Genomic DNA, 25,760 nt, shown 5'->3' with positions numbered 1-25,760 from the left:
CCCAGATCAGATCCTGACCCGAAATGCAGAGACCGAATATCTAAAGGGTTTCAGTCTCGACGGGGCAACAGACCGGGAGACATTCAAATCTAAAGTCCCCATAGTCACCTACGAAGATCTCCAGCCGTTGATCCAAAGAATAGCTAATGGCGATCGTTCTCCCATTCTATCTTCTCACCCCATCTCTGAATTCCTTACCAGGTGATTAATTATCTACAAATTAAGCTACAATATTCTAAGAACGTCGGTATACTATTAACGACATTATGACGTAGAAAATTATTTTATTTATTTATTTATTATTTGCATTACAGCTCTGGAACTTCAGCTGGAGAAAGAAAGCTCATGCCCACTATCAAAGAAGAACTGGATCGTCGTCAGCTTCTTTACAGTCTTCTCATGCCTGTTATGAACCTGTAAGTACATTAGAATAGATATGTGTGTGTATGTATATATATATATATAGAGAGAGAGAGAGAGAGAGAGAGAGAGAGATTTTCTTATATATTGAGTGCATGGTTTTTGTATGGAACAGTTACGTGAAGGGGCTGGACAAGGGAAAAGCGCTTTACTTCTTGTTTATAAAGTCCGAGACAAGGACTCCGGGAGGGCTGGTAGCCCGACCCGTACTCACCAGCTACTACAAAAGCGACCACTTCAAGACCCGACCCTACGACCCGTACAATGTCTACACCAGTCCGAATGAAGCCATCCTCTGTCCTGACTCCTTCCAAAGCATGTACGCTCAAATGCTGTGCGGACTTTATGAGCGTGAACAAGTGCTCCGGGTCGGGGCAGTGTTCGCCTCCGGCCTCCTCCGGGCGATCCGGTTCCTCCAGCTCAACTGGCAACAACTCACACATGATATCCGAACAGGGTCGCTCAACCCGAAAGTGACGGACATTTCACTCCGTGAATGCATGACCCGGGTTCTTCGGCCCGACCCGGACTTGGCGGATTTCATCGCCCGGGAGTGCGAGAAGGACAATTGGGAGAGAATTATTACAAGAATTTGGCCCAACACGAAATATCTTGAGGTGATTGTTACCGGCGCAATGGCCCAATACATCCCGACCCTTGATTACTACAGCGGCGGATTGCCAAAGGCGTGTACGATGTACGCATCCTCGGAGTGCTATTTTGGGCTCAATCTCAACCCCATGTGCAGTCCATCCGAAGTTTCCTACACAATCATGCCAAACATGGCCTACTTCGAGTTCTTGCCACATGAACCCAACTCACCCGGGCTTGGTCTCCCGGTTCAGCCGGTTGACCTAGCGAACGTGGAAATTGGCAAGGAATACGAGCTAGTTATCACCACATACGCCGGTTTGTATCGATACCGAGTAGGAGACATCCTTCGTGTCACTAGATTCCATAACTCGGCCCCACAATTCCAGTTCGTAAGACGAAAAAACGTGCTCCTCAGTATTGACTCAGATAAAACAGACGAGGCCGAACTGCAAGCAGCAATCGAAAATGCTTCCCAACTGCTCCAAAAATTCAATACGAGTGTGGTCGAGTACACGAGCTATGCAGACACGAAAACTATCCCAGGCCACTACGTGATATATTGGGAGCTATTAGCAAAGGACTCGGAGACCTCGGCTAGTGATGAGGTTTTAGATCAATGTTGTCTAGCCATGGAGGAGTCGCTCAACTCGGTCTATCGTCAATGTCGGGTCTCAGACAACTCAATTGGGCCATTGGAGATCCGCGTCGTGAAAAATGGGACGTTTGAAGAGTTAATGGACTATGCAATCTCAAGGGGAGCTTCCATAAATCAGTACAAGGTGCCGAGGTGTGTTAACTTTACGCCTATAATGGAACTTCTGGACTCGCGAGTCGTCTCGACTCATTTTAGCCCATTGTTGCCACATTGGATTCCAGAACGATAATTACCCATCCACTATCTCATAATTTTTATTATTAGATAGGAGTACTAGTACGTGGAATTAAATGACATGTCAAAGAAATTAAGACATTGGTAATATTGTTCAATTAAGCTATGAAAGCGATGTTGTATTAATCAATGATTCAAATTGCTTGTATTAACTTATATTATGGGCGAAACTATATTTTTTAGTCTCATAGTATAGGGTGTTATACATTAGTTATCTGTGTTGTGATATTTTTAATTGGTCCTAAATGTGTCGAATTTTTTTAATTTTAATATTATTTTAAAATTTCATAAAATAAAAAATTAAATATATTAAACTCTTATTTCATGGATCAAAAGTGCAATAATGCCGAAATTATAAGATAGTTGACGAGGTTTGAGGCTGTCTTAGTCATTGTTTCACGTCAACAAACTCATAATTCCTAGGCCAACAATATAATTAATGTCGTCAGATAACGGAAAACATTGACCATTTCGTCACTCTTATGCATTTATAACCTGTGAAATTTTATTTGTACCTAATTTTTAAAAATAGCATACATTTTTAATTGGTTTGGGTGTTCTTATAAAATCTTTAAGAAAACAAAACCTTTATATATATATATTGCGCCTCATTTATACAGATTCTAATATATGACTGATTAAATCGTTTTCTAAGTGGTTAAACAATGCAAACACTAATGCAATAGCAGTTTTCATTCTATTTTAGCGTCACTCGTTTTATTAGTTATAATAATCTCAATAATGGTCTCATAAATTACAAAACAAATATTACTATTAGTCATTTATTAGATTCCGTCAAAGTGTCATGTGCTAAGCACGTGACTGTTATCCAAAAGGTGGTTGTGCGGTTTTTCGTCAAAAAACTAACAAAATATAATTAAAAAAGTAAATGTGAGAATTTTTTGACGCATAGGACCATCAATGAGAATCTTATAACTAATGGGACGAAAGTTGTACTGACCCTAAGATACTGAATGAGATATTAATTTCTCCAAACTTAACTTCAGATATGTTATTACAGTATAAAATTTTCGATTCATGCGTATTCAATATTAATTTATTTTGTCAGTTTTAACTAATTATTTATTTTATCTTGAATTTGTTTTATTTAACTGAACTAAAAAATAAACAAGATTTTGAATTATACACATATGTATCACATGTGCTTCGACTGCTAATTTAATACAACACTTACCATACATATATAAGTCAAGCGTATAAGATTTATGTTATTTGTATACTTAAAAAGGAACGTTAACTATATATGTGCCTCACATGTATATAAGGCGCGCAAGTATATATGCATTTATTTATAATGTAATATATAATTTTAAATAATAAAAAAAAATTATAACTTTAATCCTGTAAACATGGAGTAGTAATTTTAAGGCAATATTGCATTTTTCGTCCTGTATGTATAGGGGTATGGCAAATTTGGTCCTCTAACTATCGCGGTGGCAATTTTGGTCCTGTATCTTTCGTATTTTTGCAATTTTGGTCCTTCAGCCCATTTTAGGACCATTTTGCCCTTCTAGCGAAAAATGAACCTTAGCCCCTATCATGCTTCAAGTTTGGCCCAACATGCTTCCGAAATAAACTAAGCCCTCATAAATTCATACCTTTTTTCGACCGCCTTGTTCCCGGGTATTCCAAGTCCTCGATTTTATGGACTTCTTCCAACCACACTATCGCAGTAGATGGTTCGCAGGTACTTGACTCCTTCAGCAACAAACAGCACAGCCCTATTTCGTTTCCTACCTTCGGGCGTGAAAGGGACTCCAATATTGGGACTTAATAAAGTTTTGGATAAACAAATTGAACAGAAGCCTAACTTTTTATTGAAGAAATATAGAAAATATTACATATATATTATTCCTCCATTGGAGGAGACAACTGTTTTAGCCTCTCATAGGATAGAGGACTATACTCATTGGGGAAACCCCCATAAACTGAAAGATTGAAAACACTCAGAATAATGCTTTGAAGAGTAGGAGAAGTTTTTCTGATGATCCCCTTCTGCTTCATTGCCACATTATTTATAGGCGTCCGCGGACTTCAAACTCGGACTCCAACTTGATTTTTTGACGTCGTCATTGCTTCCGTCATTACCTTGTCTTTTTCAAATGACGCCTTGTGATTTCCAGCTGTCTGTCATAATGGTTTGTCGGTCACATGATTTCCAGCTGGCTGCTTTGCTGACTGTTGGCTTTTGTTGTTTTCTGCCGACAGTCTTATCCTCTCGATTTTTTACATCATTTAACTTTTACTTCTCTTGGTAAAAATTTTTCTCTTTCTCTTATCTTGGTCTGGTTCGGGTTTATTTTTCGTGATCCGTATATTTGTCCCGAATAGGGGCTTTTCTTGTTTCTCGCAGCAAGGGCACAGATGGTTATGCCATTGCCCAACATGCAACATGTTGCACGTCTTCATCCTTGTGGCTTCGGTTGTCGGCAGCTTATTTTCCCAGATTAACATCCTCTTCTTTTCGAATAAGCTTTCAGCAAACTCCGTGTTTTTTCCTGTCATGGAATTTAACAGGAATGATCCATTCACTTTGTTTGAGAAAATCTTGAATGGATACTTGACTTTATCCATCTCTGTGAGACAGACCCATAGTCACCAAGCTCTCCTGGTAGAGATATTATCTTCACTAATGGCTGATACTCTGATACCATTCTTGGCGAGCATGAATGGAAAATATGCATTAGAATGCAAAATAATTGAAACTGAACTAAACTGCACATTTTAAAGCTGGAAAAGGGTAAAATTGTCCAAAAATTGGCCAGATTTGTGCGGAGGACTAAAATTGCGAACTTTTTGAAACTTACGGGACTAAAATTGCCAGTCCTATAGTTACGGGACCGAGAACGCCACCCCCCCTTACTTACAGGACTATTTTTGCAATTACGCCTAATTTTAATTTTATATGAATTTATTATCCTGTAATCTTAAAAATTTTCATATATGGAGGACAAAAATGGTCGAAACTGTTAATATAACCTGAAAATGCATTCAATTAAACTGATAACGTGTATTTTTTTCAATTATTTCATACATGCTTTATATGTGTGTGTATATTATTTTTTTGTATAAATTTTTAACAATGTTGTCCCCTCCTTTAGGCCGCTAACCGGACATAAGGCAGCCAACTTTAACATTGCCGGATATGTTTCCTTTACATCATCACAACCCCCCAAAAGCATTCAAATTAAAGTCATTTTTCATGTCAACATTTCCTTTTTTGGGCTCTTTCCGTCTATCTATGTTCATGCATGCATCTAGACAAAAAGGGTTGTGTTAGAAATTAATGATCATCATCAACTAATTTCTTATGAAAGATTTCCGTTCAAATTGGATTGAATGAAGACTGCACTAATAGCATAATAAGCTAATATATATTATAGTTGTCATATAATTAAAGTGTCAGCACGTTAATTGCACTGACACAATAAGGGTGATAGAGGAATGAAAATGGGGGCAAAAATTTCGTCCAAGACTTGTAGGGTAAATAAAAAAGAACAAAAAATAAAGGGAGAGGCAACCCATTGGCCACCAAGATTAGAATCCGAGCAGTATTGGTGGGATTTAGTTTTTGGTACAATATAGCTCAATATTGGGCCCTAAAAAATGATAGCAGGCCAGATCCGAAAGTTGTAAACGACACATAGGCTCGATTAATATGGATATCCAACCCAATCTTGCCCGCTAAATATGGCCTTAAAAATAAAGAGATGCCCTAAATTTTTGTGAATGGGTCAGGATATGTTGGTATATAGAGCACGGACATGCATATAAGGTTTTGGATGGGGTGTCAATTTTTGGTCCTTTAATTTAGGTTGTTTATTATTTTTGTTCTTTAATTTTCTAAAATAGCATTTTGGTCCTATATTTTTTTAATTTTTATAATTTCAATCTTTTTTTTTTCCCCATCTTCTCACCGAAAAATGCATGTGTTTTCACAGTGACGTTTTAAAATTGAGGCTACTATTTCTATTGGCCTATTTTCAAATATTTTTATCCTTTGACTTTCAAGAATAGTATTTTTGTTCTACATCTTTTTTATTCAGTTATTTCTTTTGTTAGAGTTCCCCTTCTTGGGTGCGGAGGTGAATTTCGAAGAAAAAAGATGACTGAATTGCAAAAATTAAGAAAACAATGTAGAAAAATACTATCCTGTAAAATTAGTGGACAAAAATATCAAATGACCTAAGTTACAATTTAATAATAAAAAAAAGACATTTATGTTAGCTAGTTATTCATGTGTTGTTTCTTTTATTTGAAAATGTCAAGAAGTTCATTATATTCACAAACATTGCATAGTGTTCATATGCCATTAATCAAGTTATTATTTAAGTTACCTATCTAACTATAAATGCTTTCAATTAAAAATATTTATAAATTTTTAAAATTTATCTGCAAGAGACTAAATTGCAATTAAGAATGAAAAGTAAGGGAGTAAAATAGCTTTTCATAAATGAAGAAATAGAAAAAGGTTTTATTAATATGGAAAAAAAAATCACCCAAAAACGAAACTAATTTAAAGTGAACTGAAAAGATAATTGAATTATTTTAAAGTTGAATTCAAATAATATTGGTGACTAAAATGAATTTTTAAAAGATGTTATTATATGTATAATAACATTATACTATTCCATAAATAACCATATATATATGTAATTTACCTCCCTATGATATTGTAAATGAGCAAATTATCCTCCTATAAAAAAAAATAATAATTTATCCTCCTATATTTTTTAAAGTGCAACAATGTACCTCCGTGTTGTATCAATTTCCCACTAAAGAACATTAATTCATTCATATTATAACTAATTATGATGTAAGATGAAGAGAAAAAAAATTATGATAAAAAAGAAAAAAGTTCTGTGAGAAGAAAGAAACGTGGGCTGAGCTGATAGAAAAAAAAAATATTATAATTATAATTTTATTAAAATATAGGAGTTTGTAAGAAAAACAAATGTGAAGGAGTTTGCAGGGAGAGAAACATGGAATAGTGGGTGAGAGAAAAAAAAATTATAAAATTGTGAGATTATTAATAATTTTGAAAATTGCTATTCTAACTAAATTTGTTTTGAAGGGAAGAAAATAATTTAAGAGTACTTTTGAATATTCAAAAATTGATACGACAAAAGATTTTTTCTTATCGATGTGCAAATGCACCTAATATTCTTTAAAATTAATAATTAATCACCCTACAACCCTCTACTTAATTACTAATAATTGGTAAGTGAATCTTAAAAAAAATTAAATAAAAAAACAGTGAATTTAGTCGAAATTTGATGTGTGAATTTATGATGATGAAGTTGAATTGCATGCATGAGATATATGTGTATATATATATACCATGAAAGTTTGACTATCTTTCCCCTCATAAAAGTTACCTTATTTTGTGCTAACACAGCTACATGTTTTCATCGTTGGAGACTCTTTCTGTCTTGCAACTAAAATCCTTAAAAATCTCCTTAAAAACCCTACAACATCCTTAAAACCTCATCATGACCTATCCCCCCAAATCAAATCAGTTACCAATTCTCACCAGATTTCCAAGATTCTTAATGGAGAAAAACCACCATGCCCCGCCGCCCGCTGCTCTCTCCGATCTCTATGATCAGTGGAAGAATCACCATCTGAATGCTGCTACCGCAAACGAAAACCCTACTTTACCTGAAACCCTTTACGATTTTGCCCTCGAATCTGAACTCAATCGCCTCTACAGATTCTCTCCGCCGCCACCCACCTCCGACGTCAACGCGATCTCGCCGGTTCACGGCGGCGGTGGTGGTTCTATTCTCAGAATGAGGGTTCAGTCCGCCGCCAGAGGGCAGAATATGGAAATCTACATGCAGCCCCAAGATTATCCTGTGAATTTGGATCTGCTGTCTGTGAATGGAGTTTCTGATTACAATTTGGGTATTGCGAATAACAGTCGACGGAGATTTACTGAATATAATTATGTGAATTCAAGAATGAGAAATTACACGACAATGCTGCCGACATATGGAATTCATGAGCCCAGCAATTTTTCGTTGATGCTGCAGTGTCTCAGGGGGAACAACATACTGCTCGTTGCCAAGGATCAGAAACGTCGACAGTTGTTGCAGAGGAGGTTGGAGGAAGGGAGTCCGGAAGAAATCGAACTGATTTTCGAAGAGATTAAGGATCATGTTGCTGAGTTGATGATGGATCAATCTGGGAGTTACTTCGTTAAGAAGCTTTTCGAGGTTTGTAACCAAGAACAGATGAAAGCGTTGCTTCTGCTGGTGATCAGAGATGAGCTAAACCTCGTACCGATCTGTCTGGACAATCATGGGTACGTATACGTATCGATGTGTTGTACTCAAACTGTGTGGTCTTTTGTCATCTGAATTGTGGGAGAGTGCATTAACTAATGTTGTAATAATTCTGGGTTGTGTTTGAATATTAATTAACTTGCAGTAGTAGAGCTATGCTGAAATTGCTTGAGCATCTGAGGACTCGAGAGCAAAGGTCGCTGCTTATGTCGGGTTTGAGGCGGATTGTAGTTCCTCTTACCAGAAACACCAATGGCCATAATGTCATTCAACACTGCTTCAAGCTTTTCTCTACTGAAGACAACAAGGTATGTGTGTGTGTGATTGCTAATTAAGAACAGCTAGCTTGCCTCATATTGAGTAAAATAAGGCTGTCTAATTCACTTTAATCATATGTTTATATATGGAGAATTAATGTTAACGTGCTGTTTCATACTTACATTGTCATGAAACTGAGGCAGTACTTCTGTATGTCATGAGATATTTGCCATCCTTGTTAACTCGTTTGGTGGGCCTAATTAAATATACCAACTAGTCTATACATTGTTTACTAAATATTAGATTTTAGTTCCTTTTGGGACATTAAATCTGTTATAGATCTAGACCGATAGACATGATACCGATACAATTTTTTTTTACTAGTTTGTGCGGATGATATTGAGTATTTTTCTAAAGAATTTACCCCTAGAGTAGATTTGGTAATTTTATACTTATTTTTTAAGACAAAATTGTACATTTAATCCCATAGTATAATAGGTTAAATATTTTTAGTGCTCTACTTTATGAAAAAATTTCAAAATAATATAAAAATTGAAAAGATTCGATACATTTAGTCTTCTGTTTTACAGGATTAATATATCTGAGTCTTTTCGATTTTAAAAATTCAATTTTGGGGTTAGTTGAAAATTCCGAGGACTAAAAGTACTGGTTAATCCCTATCCTTGTAGTTTCGCCTATTTTTAAATACAATGTCTTTTTGTATTATTAATGTGTTGTTTCTACACAGTAGTTATTTGTGGGTGTAGTATATATAAATGAATGTATGCATATAATGTCTGATTGCATATTAATCCCTTATTTTGACAGGATATTCTGGACGTGGTGGCTGATAATTGTCTTAGCATTGCCACTGACAGAAACGGATGTTGTATTCTACAACAATGCTTAGCCCACTCTCATGGCCAAGCACGCGACTGTCTCATGGCAAAGATAAAAGCAAATGCACTGGTTTTGTCTCAAGATCCATATGGGTAACCCTTGCTTTTATCCACTTGCAAATATGTGAATGAATATCAAATCTACATTGATCCCCCCACAAATTTCGATCCTTTTCATTTCAGGAAGGGAAAAGTATTATTTTAGTCCGTTAAATATGCCTAATTTAAATTTTAATCCGATAGTTATATCCATTTTTGTTTAGGTCCAGTAACTTACGGAATTATTTACTTTTAATCCTCTGACAGATATTACCGCTATGCAACTTTTGAAAAACAGTTTTAGTCCATATGCACTCATAGGGATAAAATTGTTCGAAAATTTGTATGAAAACTAAAAGTAAGCAATTTCGTAAATTACTGGACCTAAACAAAAATGGACATAAGTTATCGAACTAAAATTAAAATTAGGCATACTTAGCGGACTAAAATAATACTTTTCTCTTTCAGGAATTACGTTGTGCAGTATATAGTGGGCCTGAAAATACCGCACGTAGCAGCAAAGCTAGTGGCAGAACTCGCTGGGAACTACGTGTTGCTCTCCATAAATAAGTATGGAAGCAACGTCGTAGAAAAATGTCTGAGAGAATTGGACCAGCATTTTTGGCTACCGATAGTTGAGGAGATCATTAACAGTCCATACTTCCTGATGGTTCTTCAAGATCCCTACGGGAACTATGTTGCACAGTCTGCACTGAAAACCTGCAAGGTAACGATAAAATAGCCTCCTTATAAGTAACTTTTACTTACAATGTATATAGCATTTGTTATCTGTTCTGCTTCTTTCTTGAACAGCTTGATTGATTATACTATATATACCACCTTGCAGGGTGAAATTCGCCATAAAATGATTAAACACATTCATGCTCACTACGCTTTTCTGCATAGCCATCCCTATGGAAAGAGGGTTCTTGCAAGGACCAAGTGGAGCAAGCAGTGTGTGTAATTATGCAGACAATTACCACTACTTCCAAGACCAAGTGAATCATAACATCGATGCTGTCTTCCCCACCCACCCTATCCCACAATTTTGTATCCTGATCAGTACATTTGTGCAGGTTAGTTCTTAGTAGGTTTAAATGTATTTTTTGTTCCGTAATTATTTTTTTTTGACATTTTGATTCAATAACTTATCAAAATAGCAATTAGTCATGTATGTTTTACATTTTTCTAATTTCAGGACAAAATTGGCCCGATTTTAAAATCTGCCAGAAAATGATGTCACTTTCTGGCCAACTTTTTGAAAAGTCCGGCCAATTTTGTTCTGAAATCGTGAAAATTAAAAACATATATGACTAATTATTATTTTGATAAGTTATTGAATCGAAATGCCAAATGACAATGATTATAGAACTAAAAATGCAATTAAACCTCCTTAGTAATTAGTTGTCTGTACTTATCTTGCAACAGTATCACCTCTTTTTGTTGTTTAATTTGTTGGTAGATTAAGTATAAGTAAAATGTACTATTTTCTTTTGCGAGAAGTTTACTCTTTTGGTGATTTATGGAGTTATGACTGACTTTAAGGAATAGATATAAGCCTTGAATATGTGTGTAGAAGGAAGCACTTTATATGCAAGTTCAACCATCAATGTTAAGCTTAATTTAGAGATACTCCCTCTTTAGCACAAACTTTAGAATACTGCTAGAAGAGATGAAATGGGAGGATGCACAGTCAAAATACCACCACCTATAGCAGTAATTGCATCAAATAGACAAGAAATAAACCAAAATTTACCACCATCGTTGGATTAAAAGTAGAGAACAAGTTTTCTATATTCATGATTTATGGCTATATGTTGTAAGTTTGTAACAAATTGCCATCCAGAAGATCACCACGAGCGATGGATTGCCATGTATTTTTAGTCAGAGTCGGATGAATATGAAGTTGAGCTTTGCCGAACACTCCTTGATGGAACTTTAGATTTGGATGCCCTCAATGATGATTCACCATCATAAACAATAACTTGGGATTTAGCTAACCTTTACTCTAGCTCCTCTGTGCTGAAGTCATCCGTCCCACCAAGCTCACCAAATCCAACCTAATGTTCATGCAGCAAAAATCTTGATTTTCAGACAGCTATATAAGTTAATGTGTAAACCTCAATATGATCGACATTAGCTCATAACTTACCACATAATCCTCTACTTCAGCATTTTTCACAAGGGCAAGAGTTGGAAGAACAACAATCCTGAGTTTCTCAGACAAATACAGACTTTCCTCAGCATTGATTTTCACAAAACGCGTCTCTATATGTTGCTTTGCCAATATACTCAAATGCTTGTCCATAACCTGCAATAAGCTACATCAGAAAATTACTTTCATCTACTCAATACCCAAAGGAAATATACTCGAGTCTCCAGCTTACGCTACATTCTTCAGACACTTCAACATTTTACAACAACAAACACTTCCGTTAAATAGAGAACCCAATGTTATTACAAGTTCTTGTCATGGTATCAGCAAATATTGGTTGGCAAAAGGAAATAACCATCGCAGATCCTTGCTGCATTACAAAATACAGGAGTTCATAGCCAGTAAAAATTTATGTACTATTGGCTGCATTATAGCATTATACAAGTCTTTCTAGTTACAAACCGACTGATTATAAACTCACCAAGTATCATGGTATACAAATTTACAGCCTTAAACTCATAATTTTAAACTGTCTCTCAACATTGATGCTCACTGCAATCTATTTTGCCTGTGTTTAACATAGACCATGAGCAAAAGGTTATTCCAATGGAAGAGAAGCAGCTGCAGTTTGAAATATTCAAGAACATCAACCAATCATTATAACAACAAGAATTACATGAACTACGGAATCGTACACACACGCACGTATAGGTACAAATATTGAAGCAAATATACCTTGCAAGGCCAATTCTCACGGTAAAATGGCAGACGACACGCTCGCTAGCCTTAACCACAGAGAAGAATTCCTTCTCGTGGGGAATCTCCGAATAGTCGCCATGCCGGAGTGCGATCCAACGGCTCCTCTTCTCCGCCATTTTCTTCATATGCTGTAATCTCCGCTCCCTCAAAACCTCCAAATCGTCCACATCCAGCCGATCCAACGCCGCGATCTCATCGTCTATCTTTTCCTCCACCGCCTTCGCCACCGTCAGCACTTGCTTCTCTACTATCTGCAACAAAATTCCCCCCAAAAAAGTTTTTGAAAAAGAAAAAAACAAAGATAGTCATATCAGACAATTCATTTTCGTAATCTTCTGCATCTGCACCTCTATAACATTTTGAGTATCCATTGATGAATTGAGAGAACAGTAATTGAATCTTCGCAGAACGAACTGATTTGATGGGAAACAAGAACAACTTACAAATTCAAATGAGAGGAGATATTTCTGTCGCTTGGTTTTGAGTTTCGATTCTCGTTGCAATGAATGCATCAGTACCAAACTGGGAATGGAGCCCAACCGTTTTCGGGCCAAGTAAATTATTATTGGGCCTATAGAATTTTAGTCGCTCCGGTTTGGATCTAAGTAACCATATTTAGAAAATTTGCGTTTTTAGTCCCATATGTTATGACCTTTTTTTAATTTAGTCCCATTTATTTTAATTTTATCACATTGCATCTCATAAATTTTAATTTTTTTCAATTTTAACCCCCACATTTATTTTCATTTAATAATTAATAAAAATGTATAGAAATGCATATGAGATTGCTAATGGATCTATTAATTACTGGACGAAAAATATACATGGAGATTAAAATTGCGAAAATTTTCAACTTATGAGATATAAAGTGAGAAAATCACAAAAATAAAATTAAATTAAAAAATATTTTAGAGATAATTACACTTCCCTCCAATTTTGTGCAATTATATGTAAACTTCTAATTGTTTGAAAAATTATATTTAGCACTAGCCATCCATTAAGTTCATCTATTAGTCAAAATTTACTGATATTAACAAAAAATTGAATAAAAATTGATTACCATCTATTGACTTATTACTAACTTATTACTGGTCAAAAAAATTTTTCCGACTAAATTATTCTTATAACAATTAAGAAATATCTCCTCACATGTATCAATGTATGAAAATATATAAAGATAATCTGATCATAAAAAAATTTATTTGATTTATAATAAATAAGTAATAAGTCAATCGAGAGTAAAGATAACTAATTTGGTGAATTCGACTAACGAAGGGACTTATATGTTAGATGGAAACAAATTTCATAATTGCTAAATGTAAAGTTTCAAATTACAGAGGATTTAACATATAATTACATTAAATCTCAAAAAAAAAAAAAAGAGTGTGATTATGTCAAATTTTTTAATATATAAAATCCAAAAAATGCAATTGTTCCCTCCATATTCAATGCAAAAGCCCCTAACTATTAGATATGAAGTCCAGGACTCGTATAATTCGATTGGTTGCAGATAGGTCTGTTAGTGGATAGAGTTTTATCTTATTTAGACTCAAATTTAAAGAAGACTCAAATAAATTAATTTATGCTCAGATTCTATCCAATTCATTGAACACAACTCAAGAACCAAATATAGAACCTATCCAGTTTATTGAACACAATTCAAAACCCATGGGTCTCAAGACTTGACCACAGCCAGTGTTACGGTTCTGGCAAACCTAGACTCATATTTTTTTTCCCGACCAATTTTCTGCAAATCAAAATAATTAAATAATTTTTTTTCTTTTTATTTTCCATTTTTAGCCATAATTTATAGATAAATTTCAAAATTATTGAGATCAATTCACAAATATATATATATATATATTCAGAATATTTTAGATAACAAATAATTTATTATACCATTTACAAAATAGTCGTATAAAAATATTAGATCTACATATTTTATAGCAAGCAAATTCAATACTAGAGAACTTTAAAATTCAATTTTATCACTAATATCCAAGCAATCATTATTGCCTATCAAGATATTGAAAAATATACCCAACATGATATTATATTTATATAACTTATTATTTAATTATTTATTGTTTATATATATGGTTGAAGAATTACACGATAAATAATGTTATGATGTCTTGAGTTTATTATACTTGCATACTTGAAGATAGATCGATTAATAAATAATTCTTCAATTGAATCATGGAGAAAAGTAAACATATGTTTTGGGTTCATTGGGTGTTTAGACTCATGGGTATTGATAGACAGAGATCCAATCTAGACCCAATTTATATTTACTGGGTTCGTATTTGAATCTTAAAATTAAACTATGGGCCTACTAGATCTTACTCTACTCATTGACACCCTTAATTTACAGACTGACCATAAGAGAGGATTGTGCATTTGCCATATATGTCGGCCAGGATCTTTAATTTTGATACATTAAATGAAATATTAGTGTTCTAAACCAATTACCTTTTATTAATTAAAATCATAATCACACACAAAACCTGCATTATATAGACATAATTAGTTAGAATAATGGTAGTATTGTTGTTGGCCCTACTTCATAATCATTTCCTAATGTTGACATTATATAAGCTTTTACTTTATGACTGCTATGTTTATTTTTTAATTTGATGTTAAACAATTCTCCCAACCTTTTGATGGATTTATAATTTATTTCCAGAAATATTATAAATGGGAAATCGATAAAGTGCTAAGATTATTACTAAGGATGTCGGAAAACTACAAGGACTCCCCTCCCAGTCACTCCAACCCTGCAACTAGGAGGTCAGTCATCGTCGGGCTCTTCCTTCTGCCCTCTGCCCTCCTTGAGATAACTTCTTGGCCTGGCTCTTAGAGTTATTCTCAACCGTTAATGTCTTAACTCCCGCCCGCTCCCCCCCCTCCCCCCAACATTCTTGTATTTTCATATTTGATCATAGAAACTATATTAAAAATTGGATGCAAGATTGTAGGGGGTTAGAGTAGCTTGCGTCAAAGCAAAATTAAAAACTAAAGACATTAAAGAGGGACGACCTACCATCCTCAACTAACCATATAAACAAGAAGGTTGTGATCGTTAAAAAATATGTGTGAACTAAAGACAAATGTCTTAACGGGATCCTCTACTCCACGCAGGAACCCCAGGCCGACCGATACAACAAGGGCTCTGTACCGGTCTCAATGACTTGGATTTATCCCCACCAAGCAAAGAGAGAATTATAATTCATCATTTATCAACGTCTAAAAGAAATAAAAGTATGCCATTTAAATTGAAAATAATTATATTATTAAACGGAATATTCAAAAATATCAGCCCAATCGACCACGTTACAGTACATAAAACACCTAGTTAGTGTACCATGAATGACAATAAATTGGTTCAAATTTTACCTAACAAAGTGTAACTAAAATTGACCCCCTTAGTTATGACAACAATATTGTGACGTGAAATGTTGGGGAAAAAATGTGCAGACAAAAAATCCTTCCAGATTTTAGGGGCCCTTTCAGGTCCTCATCTTTTTATCACTATTAACGACAGACCAACGTGCGTTCAACTCAATATTTTACTTTGCTGATTTTTTTCAGTGGGTCAGGTTTTTTGTTTTTTTTTTTGGTAGCAGAATAAAGTTGAATTCTTACTTACTCTTTTTAAAGTTCGAACCCATAATTTTATTTTTCATAACCAAAAAGTTGTCATTATTGGGATTTTTTTCTACTGATAATAATAAATAAATTATAATAATTTATTTCGATACATTAATTCATATAAAGTTAAATAAATACTAATACTGTTAAAATTTGAAGTGTGGGGAATATACTATATTCATGGCAATAAATTAGAGAAGGAAAACTAAGCTTTATTCATGTAAAAGCTCAAATTCTTTATTCATCTAAACTCTCTAGTTCTAAAGGTACAAAGATATGAGACTATATATGAAGAATAGAGTCATATCTAAAGAAGAAAACTAACTCATTTTGAACTCTAGTTGGCAACAGACTCGACAAAAATTAAATACTGGAATACTAATAAAAAATAAATACTGAGAACAAAAGGATAAGTACGAGCAGAACTTTCAACAAACACGTCTTGTGGCACTTGAACTCATGACTTCAAATTTATTTATTAAACCCAACTGTAGACTTAATCACTAGACTAAGAAATTGCTAAGTTATGATTATGAATTGAAATATGATTTCTTATCATGCTAATTCAAATTATTATTGTCCGTACAGACCACTTTATGCTGCTTGCTGATTTTCTATAATTCGTAGAGATATTAATTAATTTTAGGATGTGGATTTTATTAATAGAGATATGAACTTTTTGGAGAATTTCGACATCTTTTGTAGAATCGTTATTTGAAAATTTATAAATGTTTTTTGATATTTGATGAAATTACGTAATTTATTTTTTGGATGAATATTTACAATTGTCAATTTTCTCATTGTCGTATTTCTTTTAAAAAATTATAAAAGATCGAGTGTGGTAGATGAAAAAGTTTGTAATGTTGTAAAAAAAGTTATCCACTTATTTTATAAAAAAATTATATTTTTTAAAAATAAATAATATTATTATTCATACTCTACAAGATGATTTTGGCCAGTTTAACAAAAAATGAATGGAAATATAGCGGATTGAGTTAGTTGTTAGATAATTTTTAATTATAAGATTACTGATAATTTTCTAAAGAACACAATGAGACATTTATACTGTTTCAAACCTTAAAAAAGCTCGTACTAATTTACCCAATCAAATAAGTATAACCTTATACCCCATACTGCTTGTAATCTTATTAGCAAAACTCAAATACTTGTACGGGAACACAATACTTTGGATGTGTTAAAAAGTTATTAATAATAATAATAATAAGGGTAAGTTATATTTTGTATTTGAACTATGCTTGTTTTTATATTTTGCCACTAAAACTTTAATTTGTGTCAATTTATCATTTCAACTTTGCAAAATTTGTACTTAATCATAAAAGAGCGTCTTTTTGTTGATTTTTTTGTCGGAAAAGCATCGTATGTTGTGCATATGCGGAAAATATCACATGTACACTAAATGTGGGCTTTTGATAAAAATTTTGGTTGAAAAACAGTTATAAATGACAAAGTGCAAAATTTCGTAAAGTTAAGATGGTAAATTGATATAAAAATAAATTTAAATGTCAAAGTGTAAAAATAGTCATAGTTTGGAACTTCAGATGCCAAAATATAATTAACTCTAATAATAATAATAATAATAACAGAATTGATACTTACCCTCGACTGAATAATTACTAACTTATTGTAGGTCAAATAATTTTTTTTTGAATTAAACTATCATTATAACAGTGAAAAATATACCTCATCACATGCATTACAACGTGAAGATGTATGAGGGCAATTTAGTCATAAAAAGATATATTTAACCTGCAATAAGTCAATAATAAGTCAATTTGGGGAAGATATATATATCGATATTTTGTTAATATCAGCAAATCAGGTTAATTTTGACTAACGGATGGATTAATTTATTAGACGGAAGCAAATATCAAGGATGCTATATGTAATTTCATAATCCACAAAAAAATTATATATAATTACATTAAATCTCAAGAAATAAAAATGTAATATAAAATGGTAGTACGTATATAAAATATTGAGAAGGAGAGATCCTTCATCCCAAAGTCACATTAATGTTCTTGTCTCTCTTACATCATAAACAATAATTTATATCAACAAAACCCCATTATATATAAGTGAAGAGCAATGAAAAGGATGTCTGATCTTTTTAATGTTTTTGTTAGTAAAGATGTCCGAGATTTATCTTTTTGTGTGGGTGGGGTGGGATTGTTAGCTGGACTCACTTTGACTTCAAATAAATTAACACTTCTTGCTTAATAAAGTTAAAACGCGTTTTTAGGCCCCTAAACGCGGGAGCTTTTGGCCTTTAACCCGTTTTATAAATAATATTTATTAAGACATGTTCTGAGTTCATCACACTTTGGCTGCTCAACAAATCTTACTTCCTATTATATAAATTTTTATTTTATTTTTCACTGCAACGCACATGCATGTTTGTCCAAATATATATGTTTATTTGTGTTCCAAATATATATATTTATATATTTTTTTTATGTCGGACTAAATTTGTCTCTGCGTTTCATATAATTATAAATATCTTTTTATTATTTAAAAAATTATTAATATCTTTTTTAATTTTAACTGAAGTATAATAATTAACTCAATTCATATGGATGAACAGATCAAAATGTCCTTACAGACTAAAGTGGATAATTCTTTCATAATTTTTTTAAAAAATAATATAGATATGATAGAGTTGACAACTCCAGACCTTCATTCAAAATTTATATAATTTAATCAAATATAGAAGGATATTTATAATTTTTCAAACAATGAGAAGGTATTTGTAATTATGTCAAACTTTATCAAAGCTCATCATAATTTACCCTTTTTATGTTTTAGTATAAATATACGATAAATAATTTATGAATTTTACTTATATTTTTTGAATTTATTAATAAAGTCATAATGGAAATTGGAATCATCCAAAGTGGCCTCTCCTTTTCAGATAAAGACTAGTCAAATATTAGCATTATATAACTTTTTGACTGCTGATTTCTTAATTGATTATTATTATTATTATTATATTACTCCCAATATTTACAATTAGAGTAAAATTTCATTCTCATTTGATCCATTAGTTGTAAATTTTTCAACCAAATATTCAATTTCATTAGGTAGTTATTCCTTTCAAGCCACAATAAATTTTAAAGGCAAGATTTAAAAAAATAAAAAATTTATTGATTTCCAATTAATTACCTAAAAATGAAGTCATTAATACAAATTTTAGTATAATTAATGCATAGTTATCAATAATTCAATAGTTAATTGAAAATGAGAAATGTGCCTGAAAAATATAAAGTAGCGTCTTACATTTATTCTGGAATCTTCTATCATACTTTCATCAAACATTAACAATACACCACTATTTGATTAACACGTGCCTCTTTTATAAGGGTTTCCAGATTTTGGTTAATCTGCCGAACCGGAGTTTCGGTTCAGATAGATTTTATAAAAGAAAAAAAAAATCGGTTTTAAAATGGTCGGGTTTTTTTTTTTTCTATAATTCGGTGATCGGATCGAATTGAAAAATTAAGATTTTTTTTATATATTTTAATTTTATTAATTATATTATATATTTTACTTTTAACTTTACACTTTCTCCTCCCTCTTCTAACTCGTTCCTCAATCTTCAGTTCTTCATTCTTTAAATATTTAAAATATATTATTTTAGTTTATATTATCTAATAACAAGCTTAATCAGTAATTTAATATATTTTGATAATTTTTTTGTAAATAAATATTTAATATAAGGCATATGAATTTTATCATTACAATTTCAATCCATTACGATAAAATGTATTAATCAACTACATATTATTTGGATATTGAATATTGTCCATTAAGTTTAAATTTAAATTTTTATTTTTATTTTGGATTAAATGAATGGATTGTTATTGTGTTCTTTTGATTTGAATTATTGAATTGCATTCGTAAATATTTTATTCATTATACATTTTTTTTATATTTTTATATATCTTTAACAATATATTAATTACACGACAAATATATTACACTTACCATATAATTAGTTTAGGTGTGAACAAATCAATTTTGAGCTAAAATTTGCCCTACCTTTTATGCTTACCCTTGATTAGAAAATTATTTTACATACCATGTAAATGTAAAATTTATGGCACCCCTATCTCTACTTATTTGCATCTACTCTCATTCCTTTTGCACCTCTTACTAAACTTGTACTTTGTTGTATGGGTTGTCCCCCACAAAAAAAAATTAAAAAAATAAAAAAATAAAAAAAATTCACACATGTGTATCTTATAAATTATCTATGTTAATGTGTCCAAAAATGCTTGTCTAATTTTTAAATATTTTAAAAAATAAATTAATTATCAACTGCAATATTTGAATATATATATATATATATAATTAACTATAAAACATATAATTATAACATTACACTATAGATGAGAATTATAATTCTTTTATATTTAATACAATTATTTACTATTATAATTTTTTTTGAGTAATTTTGATATAGAAAAGAGAAATATGTTCTTATTAATTTTTTAACAAAAGAAAATAATTAAAAATATTATCTGTAGGACGGACAAAATTTATGTTTAGATGCATGCGAGTGTGTACGTGTAAAGAAAAAACTGCAGTGTAGATGAGACGTGCTTTAATTATCAACCACCATCCGACTCATAAGTGATGGGGTTACAGTATGAATCATCTTCTACGTAAAAGATAAAATTACAAGTGGATTCGAGACGATGAGCTCATTTTGTGCGGTAGACAGAGTTGAGCAAGGTACGGATTCCACACGATGACCTCATTCTGAAGCCTGAGCAAACTTACATACACCTAACCTGTTATAATTATTTTTTACCAGAAATTTATGCTACGAATCTAAAAAATTTATAAATCGTACGTATGACAAGACCATAAATAAAATATGAGTTGTTACATCCATAACGTGAGTTCGAATCCTTACTAAGACGTCTGGCGGGATGAACGGACGTTATGAACTATGTATTGATTCTCATTTTAATTCTTAAAAATAATTAATTAGCACTAGAGATCTTGGCATATACATTTGATGTAATGTTTAAAATGTTATTTTTAGATACACTTGTAAAATTATTTTACATATAATTGTAATTAAAATTATATGTTTTTGGATAAGTAATATATATATATAATAGTGTATTTAGCTTTAATAAATTTCACCCAATTCCTCTCACGTTTTTCCAGTCATAATTGTTTAATTTATATCCTTTTTATCCCCAAATATATATATATGGAGAGAGAGAGAGAGAGTGAAAAGTCAACAAAATAGTGAACTGCTATATTTTTTGTTCTCGGAGCGTGAAATCACTCGCCTTACCCTTCGGAGCACACTCACGCCCCCACTACCAGAAAGCAGCAGCATCCTCTCTCTCTCTTCCCAGCAGTCGCTTTCACACTGTTAAATTTCACTCTCTCTTTCTCTCTCTAAAAGTCCGAAGAAATAACGCCACTTTCTTCTCAACGTTTTCCTCACTCACTCACTCCTCTGCTCTTCACTCTCCTCTCCCCTGTTTCTCTAACTAAAAACCACCATACTCTCTCTCTCTCTGTAACAGAATCAAATCATTTCTCGTATGTTAGTGGAAAGCCTCATGAGAAATGACGGCGATGATATCATGTATGCCATGTATATATCTCTAGAGGGATTTTAGTGGAGGAGGAACTGCGTGATTGTGTTTGCTTGCATATATTGATTCGTGTAGTACATACATATCAGGAAAAAGAAAAAAAAAAAAGGAGGATGGAGAAAAAACAAGGGTTTTTCTCGGCATTGAAGGAGGAGGTAGTTCGTGGGTTGTCTCCAGCAAGGTCGCGCTCCAAGAGTCCGGGTCGGAGCGCTTCGCCGATATCGGGTCTTCTCCGGAGGAAGAAGGTCAGTACGAGTAATGCTGAGCAGTTAATTGTGAGATCGGGTAGCCTCAGGCCGGTGGGTGAGACACTGACGCCGTTGATGGAGGGTCCGGATCCGGATGCCGGTGAAATCGGGGAGTCGAAGCGAGTCAGTTCGGGTCTCGGGCAGTGGGTCCGCGGGCAACTGAGTCGTAACCCTTCGGTAGCTGTTACTGAGAATGGGTATGGGAACAGGAGGTCTGATCTGAGGCTGCTGCTAGGGGTGATGGGCGCTCCCCTCGCCCCGGTGCACGTTAGCACTACTGACCCTCTGCCTCATCTCAGTATTAAGAACACCCCCATCGTATGTCTTGCTCTCATCCATACAAAAAATTTAGTTGTACATTAGTTCAAACAATCATGTGTTTGAAATGGAATTTGGTGGATATATGACTTGTTTTTAACTATTGAATTTTTCTGCATATGCATGGTGATTTTTTCTGTTCATGACTGAAAGATTGATTTCTTTGACAAGTTCCTTCTGTTTGGTGGTGAAGAACTGATGTAGACTTGAGATTTAGTTTTTGTTTGAGTAGATTCTCGTGATCTCTGTCTCTCATGAAAAACAATATATTAATACTAAAAAATTGTAAGAAATAAAGATGACGAATTGATGCCGAGTCTTATTCTTGAATTCTTTAAGCATTTTTTACTCTAATGCTTGAAAGCATGGGGATGTTATTGTGTGTCATTTTCTTGTCATTTAAATTACCATTCTTTCGTTAGGGAAGAAATGCTCAATGATCTGTTCTTATCAGATATACAATTTTCGTAGGAATCTTCTTCGGCCCAGTACATTCTGCAACAATATACTGCTGCTTCTGGAGGGCAAAAAGTTCAGAGCGCCATTAAGAATGCTTACGCAATGGGAAAGCTGAAGATGGTTGCTTCCGAGTTTGAAACCGCAACAAAGGTAGTGAAGAACAGGAATGCTGCTAGAGCTGCTGAGACTGGTGGTTTTGTACTGTGGCAGATGAATCCTGATATGTGGTATGTGGAGCTTGCGGTTGGGGGAAGCAAAGTTCACGCCGGCTGCAACGGTAAGCTCGTCTGGAGGCACACGCCATGGCTCGGTGCGCACACCGCAAAGGGTCCGGTTAGGCCCTTGCGCCGTGCCCTTCAGGTTGAAATTTTTTGGCTTTTGCAGTAAATCTGTTTTATGCTGTGATTTATCCCTAGTCTTGCCCTTATGATCTATTGTGGTTTTTCGGGCTTGACTATGCAGGGCCTTGATCCCAGAAGTACGGCCAGTATGTTTGCAGATGCTATATGCATTGGGGAGAAGAATATCAATGGAGAAGAGTGCTTCATTTTGAAACTTGCTGCTGACCATCAGACACTGAAGGCCAGGAGTGAAGGACCAGCGGAGATCATACGCCATGTCTTGTTTGGCTTCTTCAGCCAGAAAACAGGGCTTCTCGTTCACATGGAGGATTCACATCTTACGCGTATTCAGTCCAACGGCGGGGATGCTGTCTACTGGGAGACTACCATTAATTCCTATTTAGATGATTATCGGCCTGTTGAAGGAATCATGATTGCTCATTCAGGACGTTCTGTCGTGACCCTTTTTCGGTTTGGGGAGATGGCAATGAGCCACACGAAAACAAGAATGGAAGAAGTGTGGACAATAGAAGAGGTTGCTTTCAATGTTCCTGGACTGTCAGTAGACTGTTTTATTCCACCAGCTGACTTGAGATCATGTTCTATCAGCGAAGCTTCTGAGCTCCCTCAAGAGGAAAAGGGGAAGACAGCAATGGCCGTTGCTGCAAATCGCTCCAAAGTTGCAGCTCTTGAGAACACTCATGATGGTGGCATTGATAACGTAGTCTGGAAGGTTGAAATCTGACAAAGTAGGATCAACATGAGGCAAATGTTCATATGGGTAGGCTGTTTCTAATACACTGACACCGTAGAAGCAACAAAATAGTCTCGCTCTATTGTGGGATTCTATTATTAGTTCTTCATGCCTCCATTACTCTGTTACAAAGCATGATTCGTTCATAGGTTCCTCCAGTGGAACTTTATGCTCTCACTGCAGAATCCATCGAAAGGGGTTGAGCTCTCTTTTCCTGGCAACAGATTGAGCAAATGGAGGTTAAATTTTAGTTACCTCCCAGCTATGGGGGAAGATGGTGAAGCTTCACTATTATGTATTGGCAAATCCATTCACCTTTTTCATAGTATTTTATTTTACTAACTCTTTTCTGCCTAAAATTGTATAAGGCTTTGGCAGTTAGAAGGGGAATACTGCTAAAAATGGGTTGGATTTTAGTGTTTATGTAACTTAATTATAGTATATGTTCCTTTGTATTCTTGCATTTTGTTTGCTTGATGCTTAATTGTTTTTCTTCTAGTTTCTTTCTTTCCTCAACGTGATGCTTGTTTATGTATATATATATGGGATAATTTAAATTTGACTGGATTTGAATCAATTATATGACAAGTATAATAAATGTGTGATGTAATTGATGTATAATTTAGGGAATTGATCAATCATATGTCAAAAGTATTATATTTATTTTGTGATCTATTTGCTTCAAGCATTTAAGTAAGAATTTAGTGTAAATGTATATATTTTGTTAAATTCTCAATTGAAATGTTGCTGGTTAGCAGGACTTTGGTATCATCTGAACTGATGATGATGTAATGTTGAGCTGTATGCAGCATCTTGAGCTAGTTGGAATTTTTCCTTTCATATTATGCAGCTTGCTGCTGCTGCTGCTGCTGCTTTTCCCAATTCCCCATTTGGAATAATCTTTTCTGGAAATTCTTGTGCTGACCGTTGGATTTGGACCCTAACCCACCATCCCAAATCAGCAGCATCTTGTATAAAAATAATAATGTGGGCCTTTGGTAGAGAGAACTGAAGTCTGCCTCGTTTGAGGCAAAAGCGTGTTATCTGATAAGAAAGGCGCGAGGTTGATAGTAAAAGTTGCTCAAGCCCATGTGATTTTCTTGTCATTCTCATCTCTCCCTTTCCCCTTTTGATCCTCACTCGCCTACTTTTCCATTTTTGCCCCTCCAACCCCACATTTCTTACTTTCTTCTTACCTAAAGTTGTTCTGATTAAATGGCAGCTGTTTGTTGGGAAGATTCTCCGGTTATGATGGTGTCCCGGGAAGGTCAAAAAGTAGTATCAGCTTTTTAGAGACGGGTACAACCAATAATATTAAATAAAATAGAAAATGCGACATCATATATCCAGCCTTGGTAGTTCTTGCTACACCCATTCAACCTGGATAGATTAACTCAGTCCATCCTAGATTCTGCAGTCAATGCAGAAGCTTTTTATATGAAATCATTTATTTTCCTTGCTAATATTTTGGATCCATTAACTCTACCTATTTGGAGTTAGATTTTACCATCCACAACATTTTCAACTATTAAATCACCAGTACAACAAACTATTCTTAATGCATTCTGGGATACCAAGTTTGAGCAAAATCAATAAATTTGGACTCCTCAATCGCAAAGCTAAATGGGGCTAGACTAATAACATACGCCTAAATTAAGAATAATGTAAAATAATATACTAACACACTTGTCATGTCAATCATCAATACAAAATTAAATCATAGTTGTTGTGTGATTGATTGAGTTTGGTTAAACTCCTATCATTCACAATTTTTAAGTATAACTTAGAAAAAAAAGAAGAATGTGAATGGGTTCCAAAAGAGGTAGCTAAAGGCCCATCATCTCTCTTAACTGCCTTTCCTCCTCCCATCACATCAACAAAATCAAGTGGAATCTAACTCATACTTGCACTTTAATGTGTTTGGCCCAATTAACCACTTGTGGTCCTCAACAAATTTCAGTCAACACTTTCATTCATCACTTTGATCCCAAGATTCAGACCACTTACAATTAATTCAATTACTTACTTC

The 25,760-nt window shown here is 33.8% G+C and overlaps 4 protein-coding genes across 4 annotated transcripts in view; 3 read left to right on the top strand and 1 right to left on the bottom strand.

The window, feature by feature from the left end:
• The window catches only part of LOC105172687 (probable indole-3-acetic acid-amido synthetase GH3.1), a gene marked incomplete in the record, with an annotated part of 2,285 nt that extends 212 nt beyond the window's left edge, over nucleotides 1-2,073 (top strand). Inside the window, 3 exon segments of the mRNA XM_011094226.2 lie at nucleotides 11-201; nucleotides 315-416; nucleotides 536-2,073. Coding sequence (XP_011092528.1) covers nucleotides 11-201; nucleotides 315-416; nucleotides 536-1,898 — 1,656 coding nt within the window.
• On the top strand, nucleotides 8,354-10,959 carry LOC105172833 (putative pumilio homolog 7, chloroplastic). The gene is made up of 4 exons (XM_020697421.1): nucleotides 8,354-8,519; nucleotides 9,298-9,461; nucleotides 9,876-10,134; nucleotides 10,255-10,959. The coding sequence occupies exons 1-4, from the start codon at nucleotides 8,367-8,369 to the stop codon at nucleotides 10,369-10,371; spliced, it is 693 nt and encodes a 230-aa protein (XP_020553080.1). The 5' UTR covers nucleotides 8,354-8,366; the 3' UTR covers nucleotides 10,372-10,959.
• Nucleotides 11,072-12,806, bottom strand: LOC105172686 (thioredoxin domain-containing protein 9 homolog). Its single transcript, XM_020697451.1, has 4 exons — nucleotides 12,669-12,806; nucleotides 12,298-12,572; nucleotides 11,560-11,728; nucleotides 11,072-11,467 (listed from the first exon to the last, which is right to left on the bottom strand). The coding sequence occupies exons 1-4, from the start codon at nucleotides 12,690-12,692 to the stop codon at nucleotides 11,411-11,413; spliced, it is 525 nt and encodes a 174-aa protein (XP_020553110.1). The 5' UTR covers nucleotides 12,693-12,806; the 3' UTR covers nucleotides 11,072-11,410.
• On the top strand, nucleotides 21,300-24,194 carry LOC105172685. Its single transcript, XM_011094225.2, has 3 exons — nucleotides 21,300-22,177; nucleotides 22,649-22,996; nucleotides 23,099-24,194. The coding sequence occupies exons 1-3, from the start codon at nucleotides 21,725-21,727 to the stop codon at nucleotides 23,720-23,722; spliced, it is 1,425 nt and encodes a 474-aa protein (XP_011092527.1). The 5' UTR covers nucleotides 21,300-21,724; the 3' UTR covers nucleotides 23,723-24,194.

This window comes from Sesamum indicum, linkage group LG10 (genome assembly GCF_000512975.1).
Source record: "Sesamum indicum cultivar Zhongzhi No. 13 linkage group LG10, S_indicum_v1.0, whole genome shotgun sequence".
Taxonomy (NCBI): domain Eukaryota; kingdom Viridiplantae; phylum Streptophyta; class Magnoliopsida; order Lamiales; family Pedaliaceae; genus Sesamum; species Sesamum indicum.
This window is presented reverse-complemented; position numbering and strand designations above follow the sequence as displayed.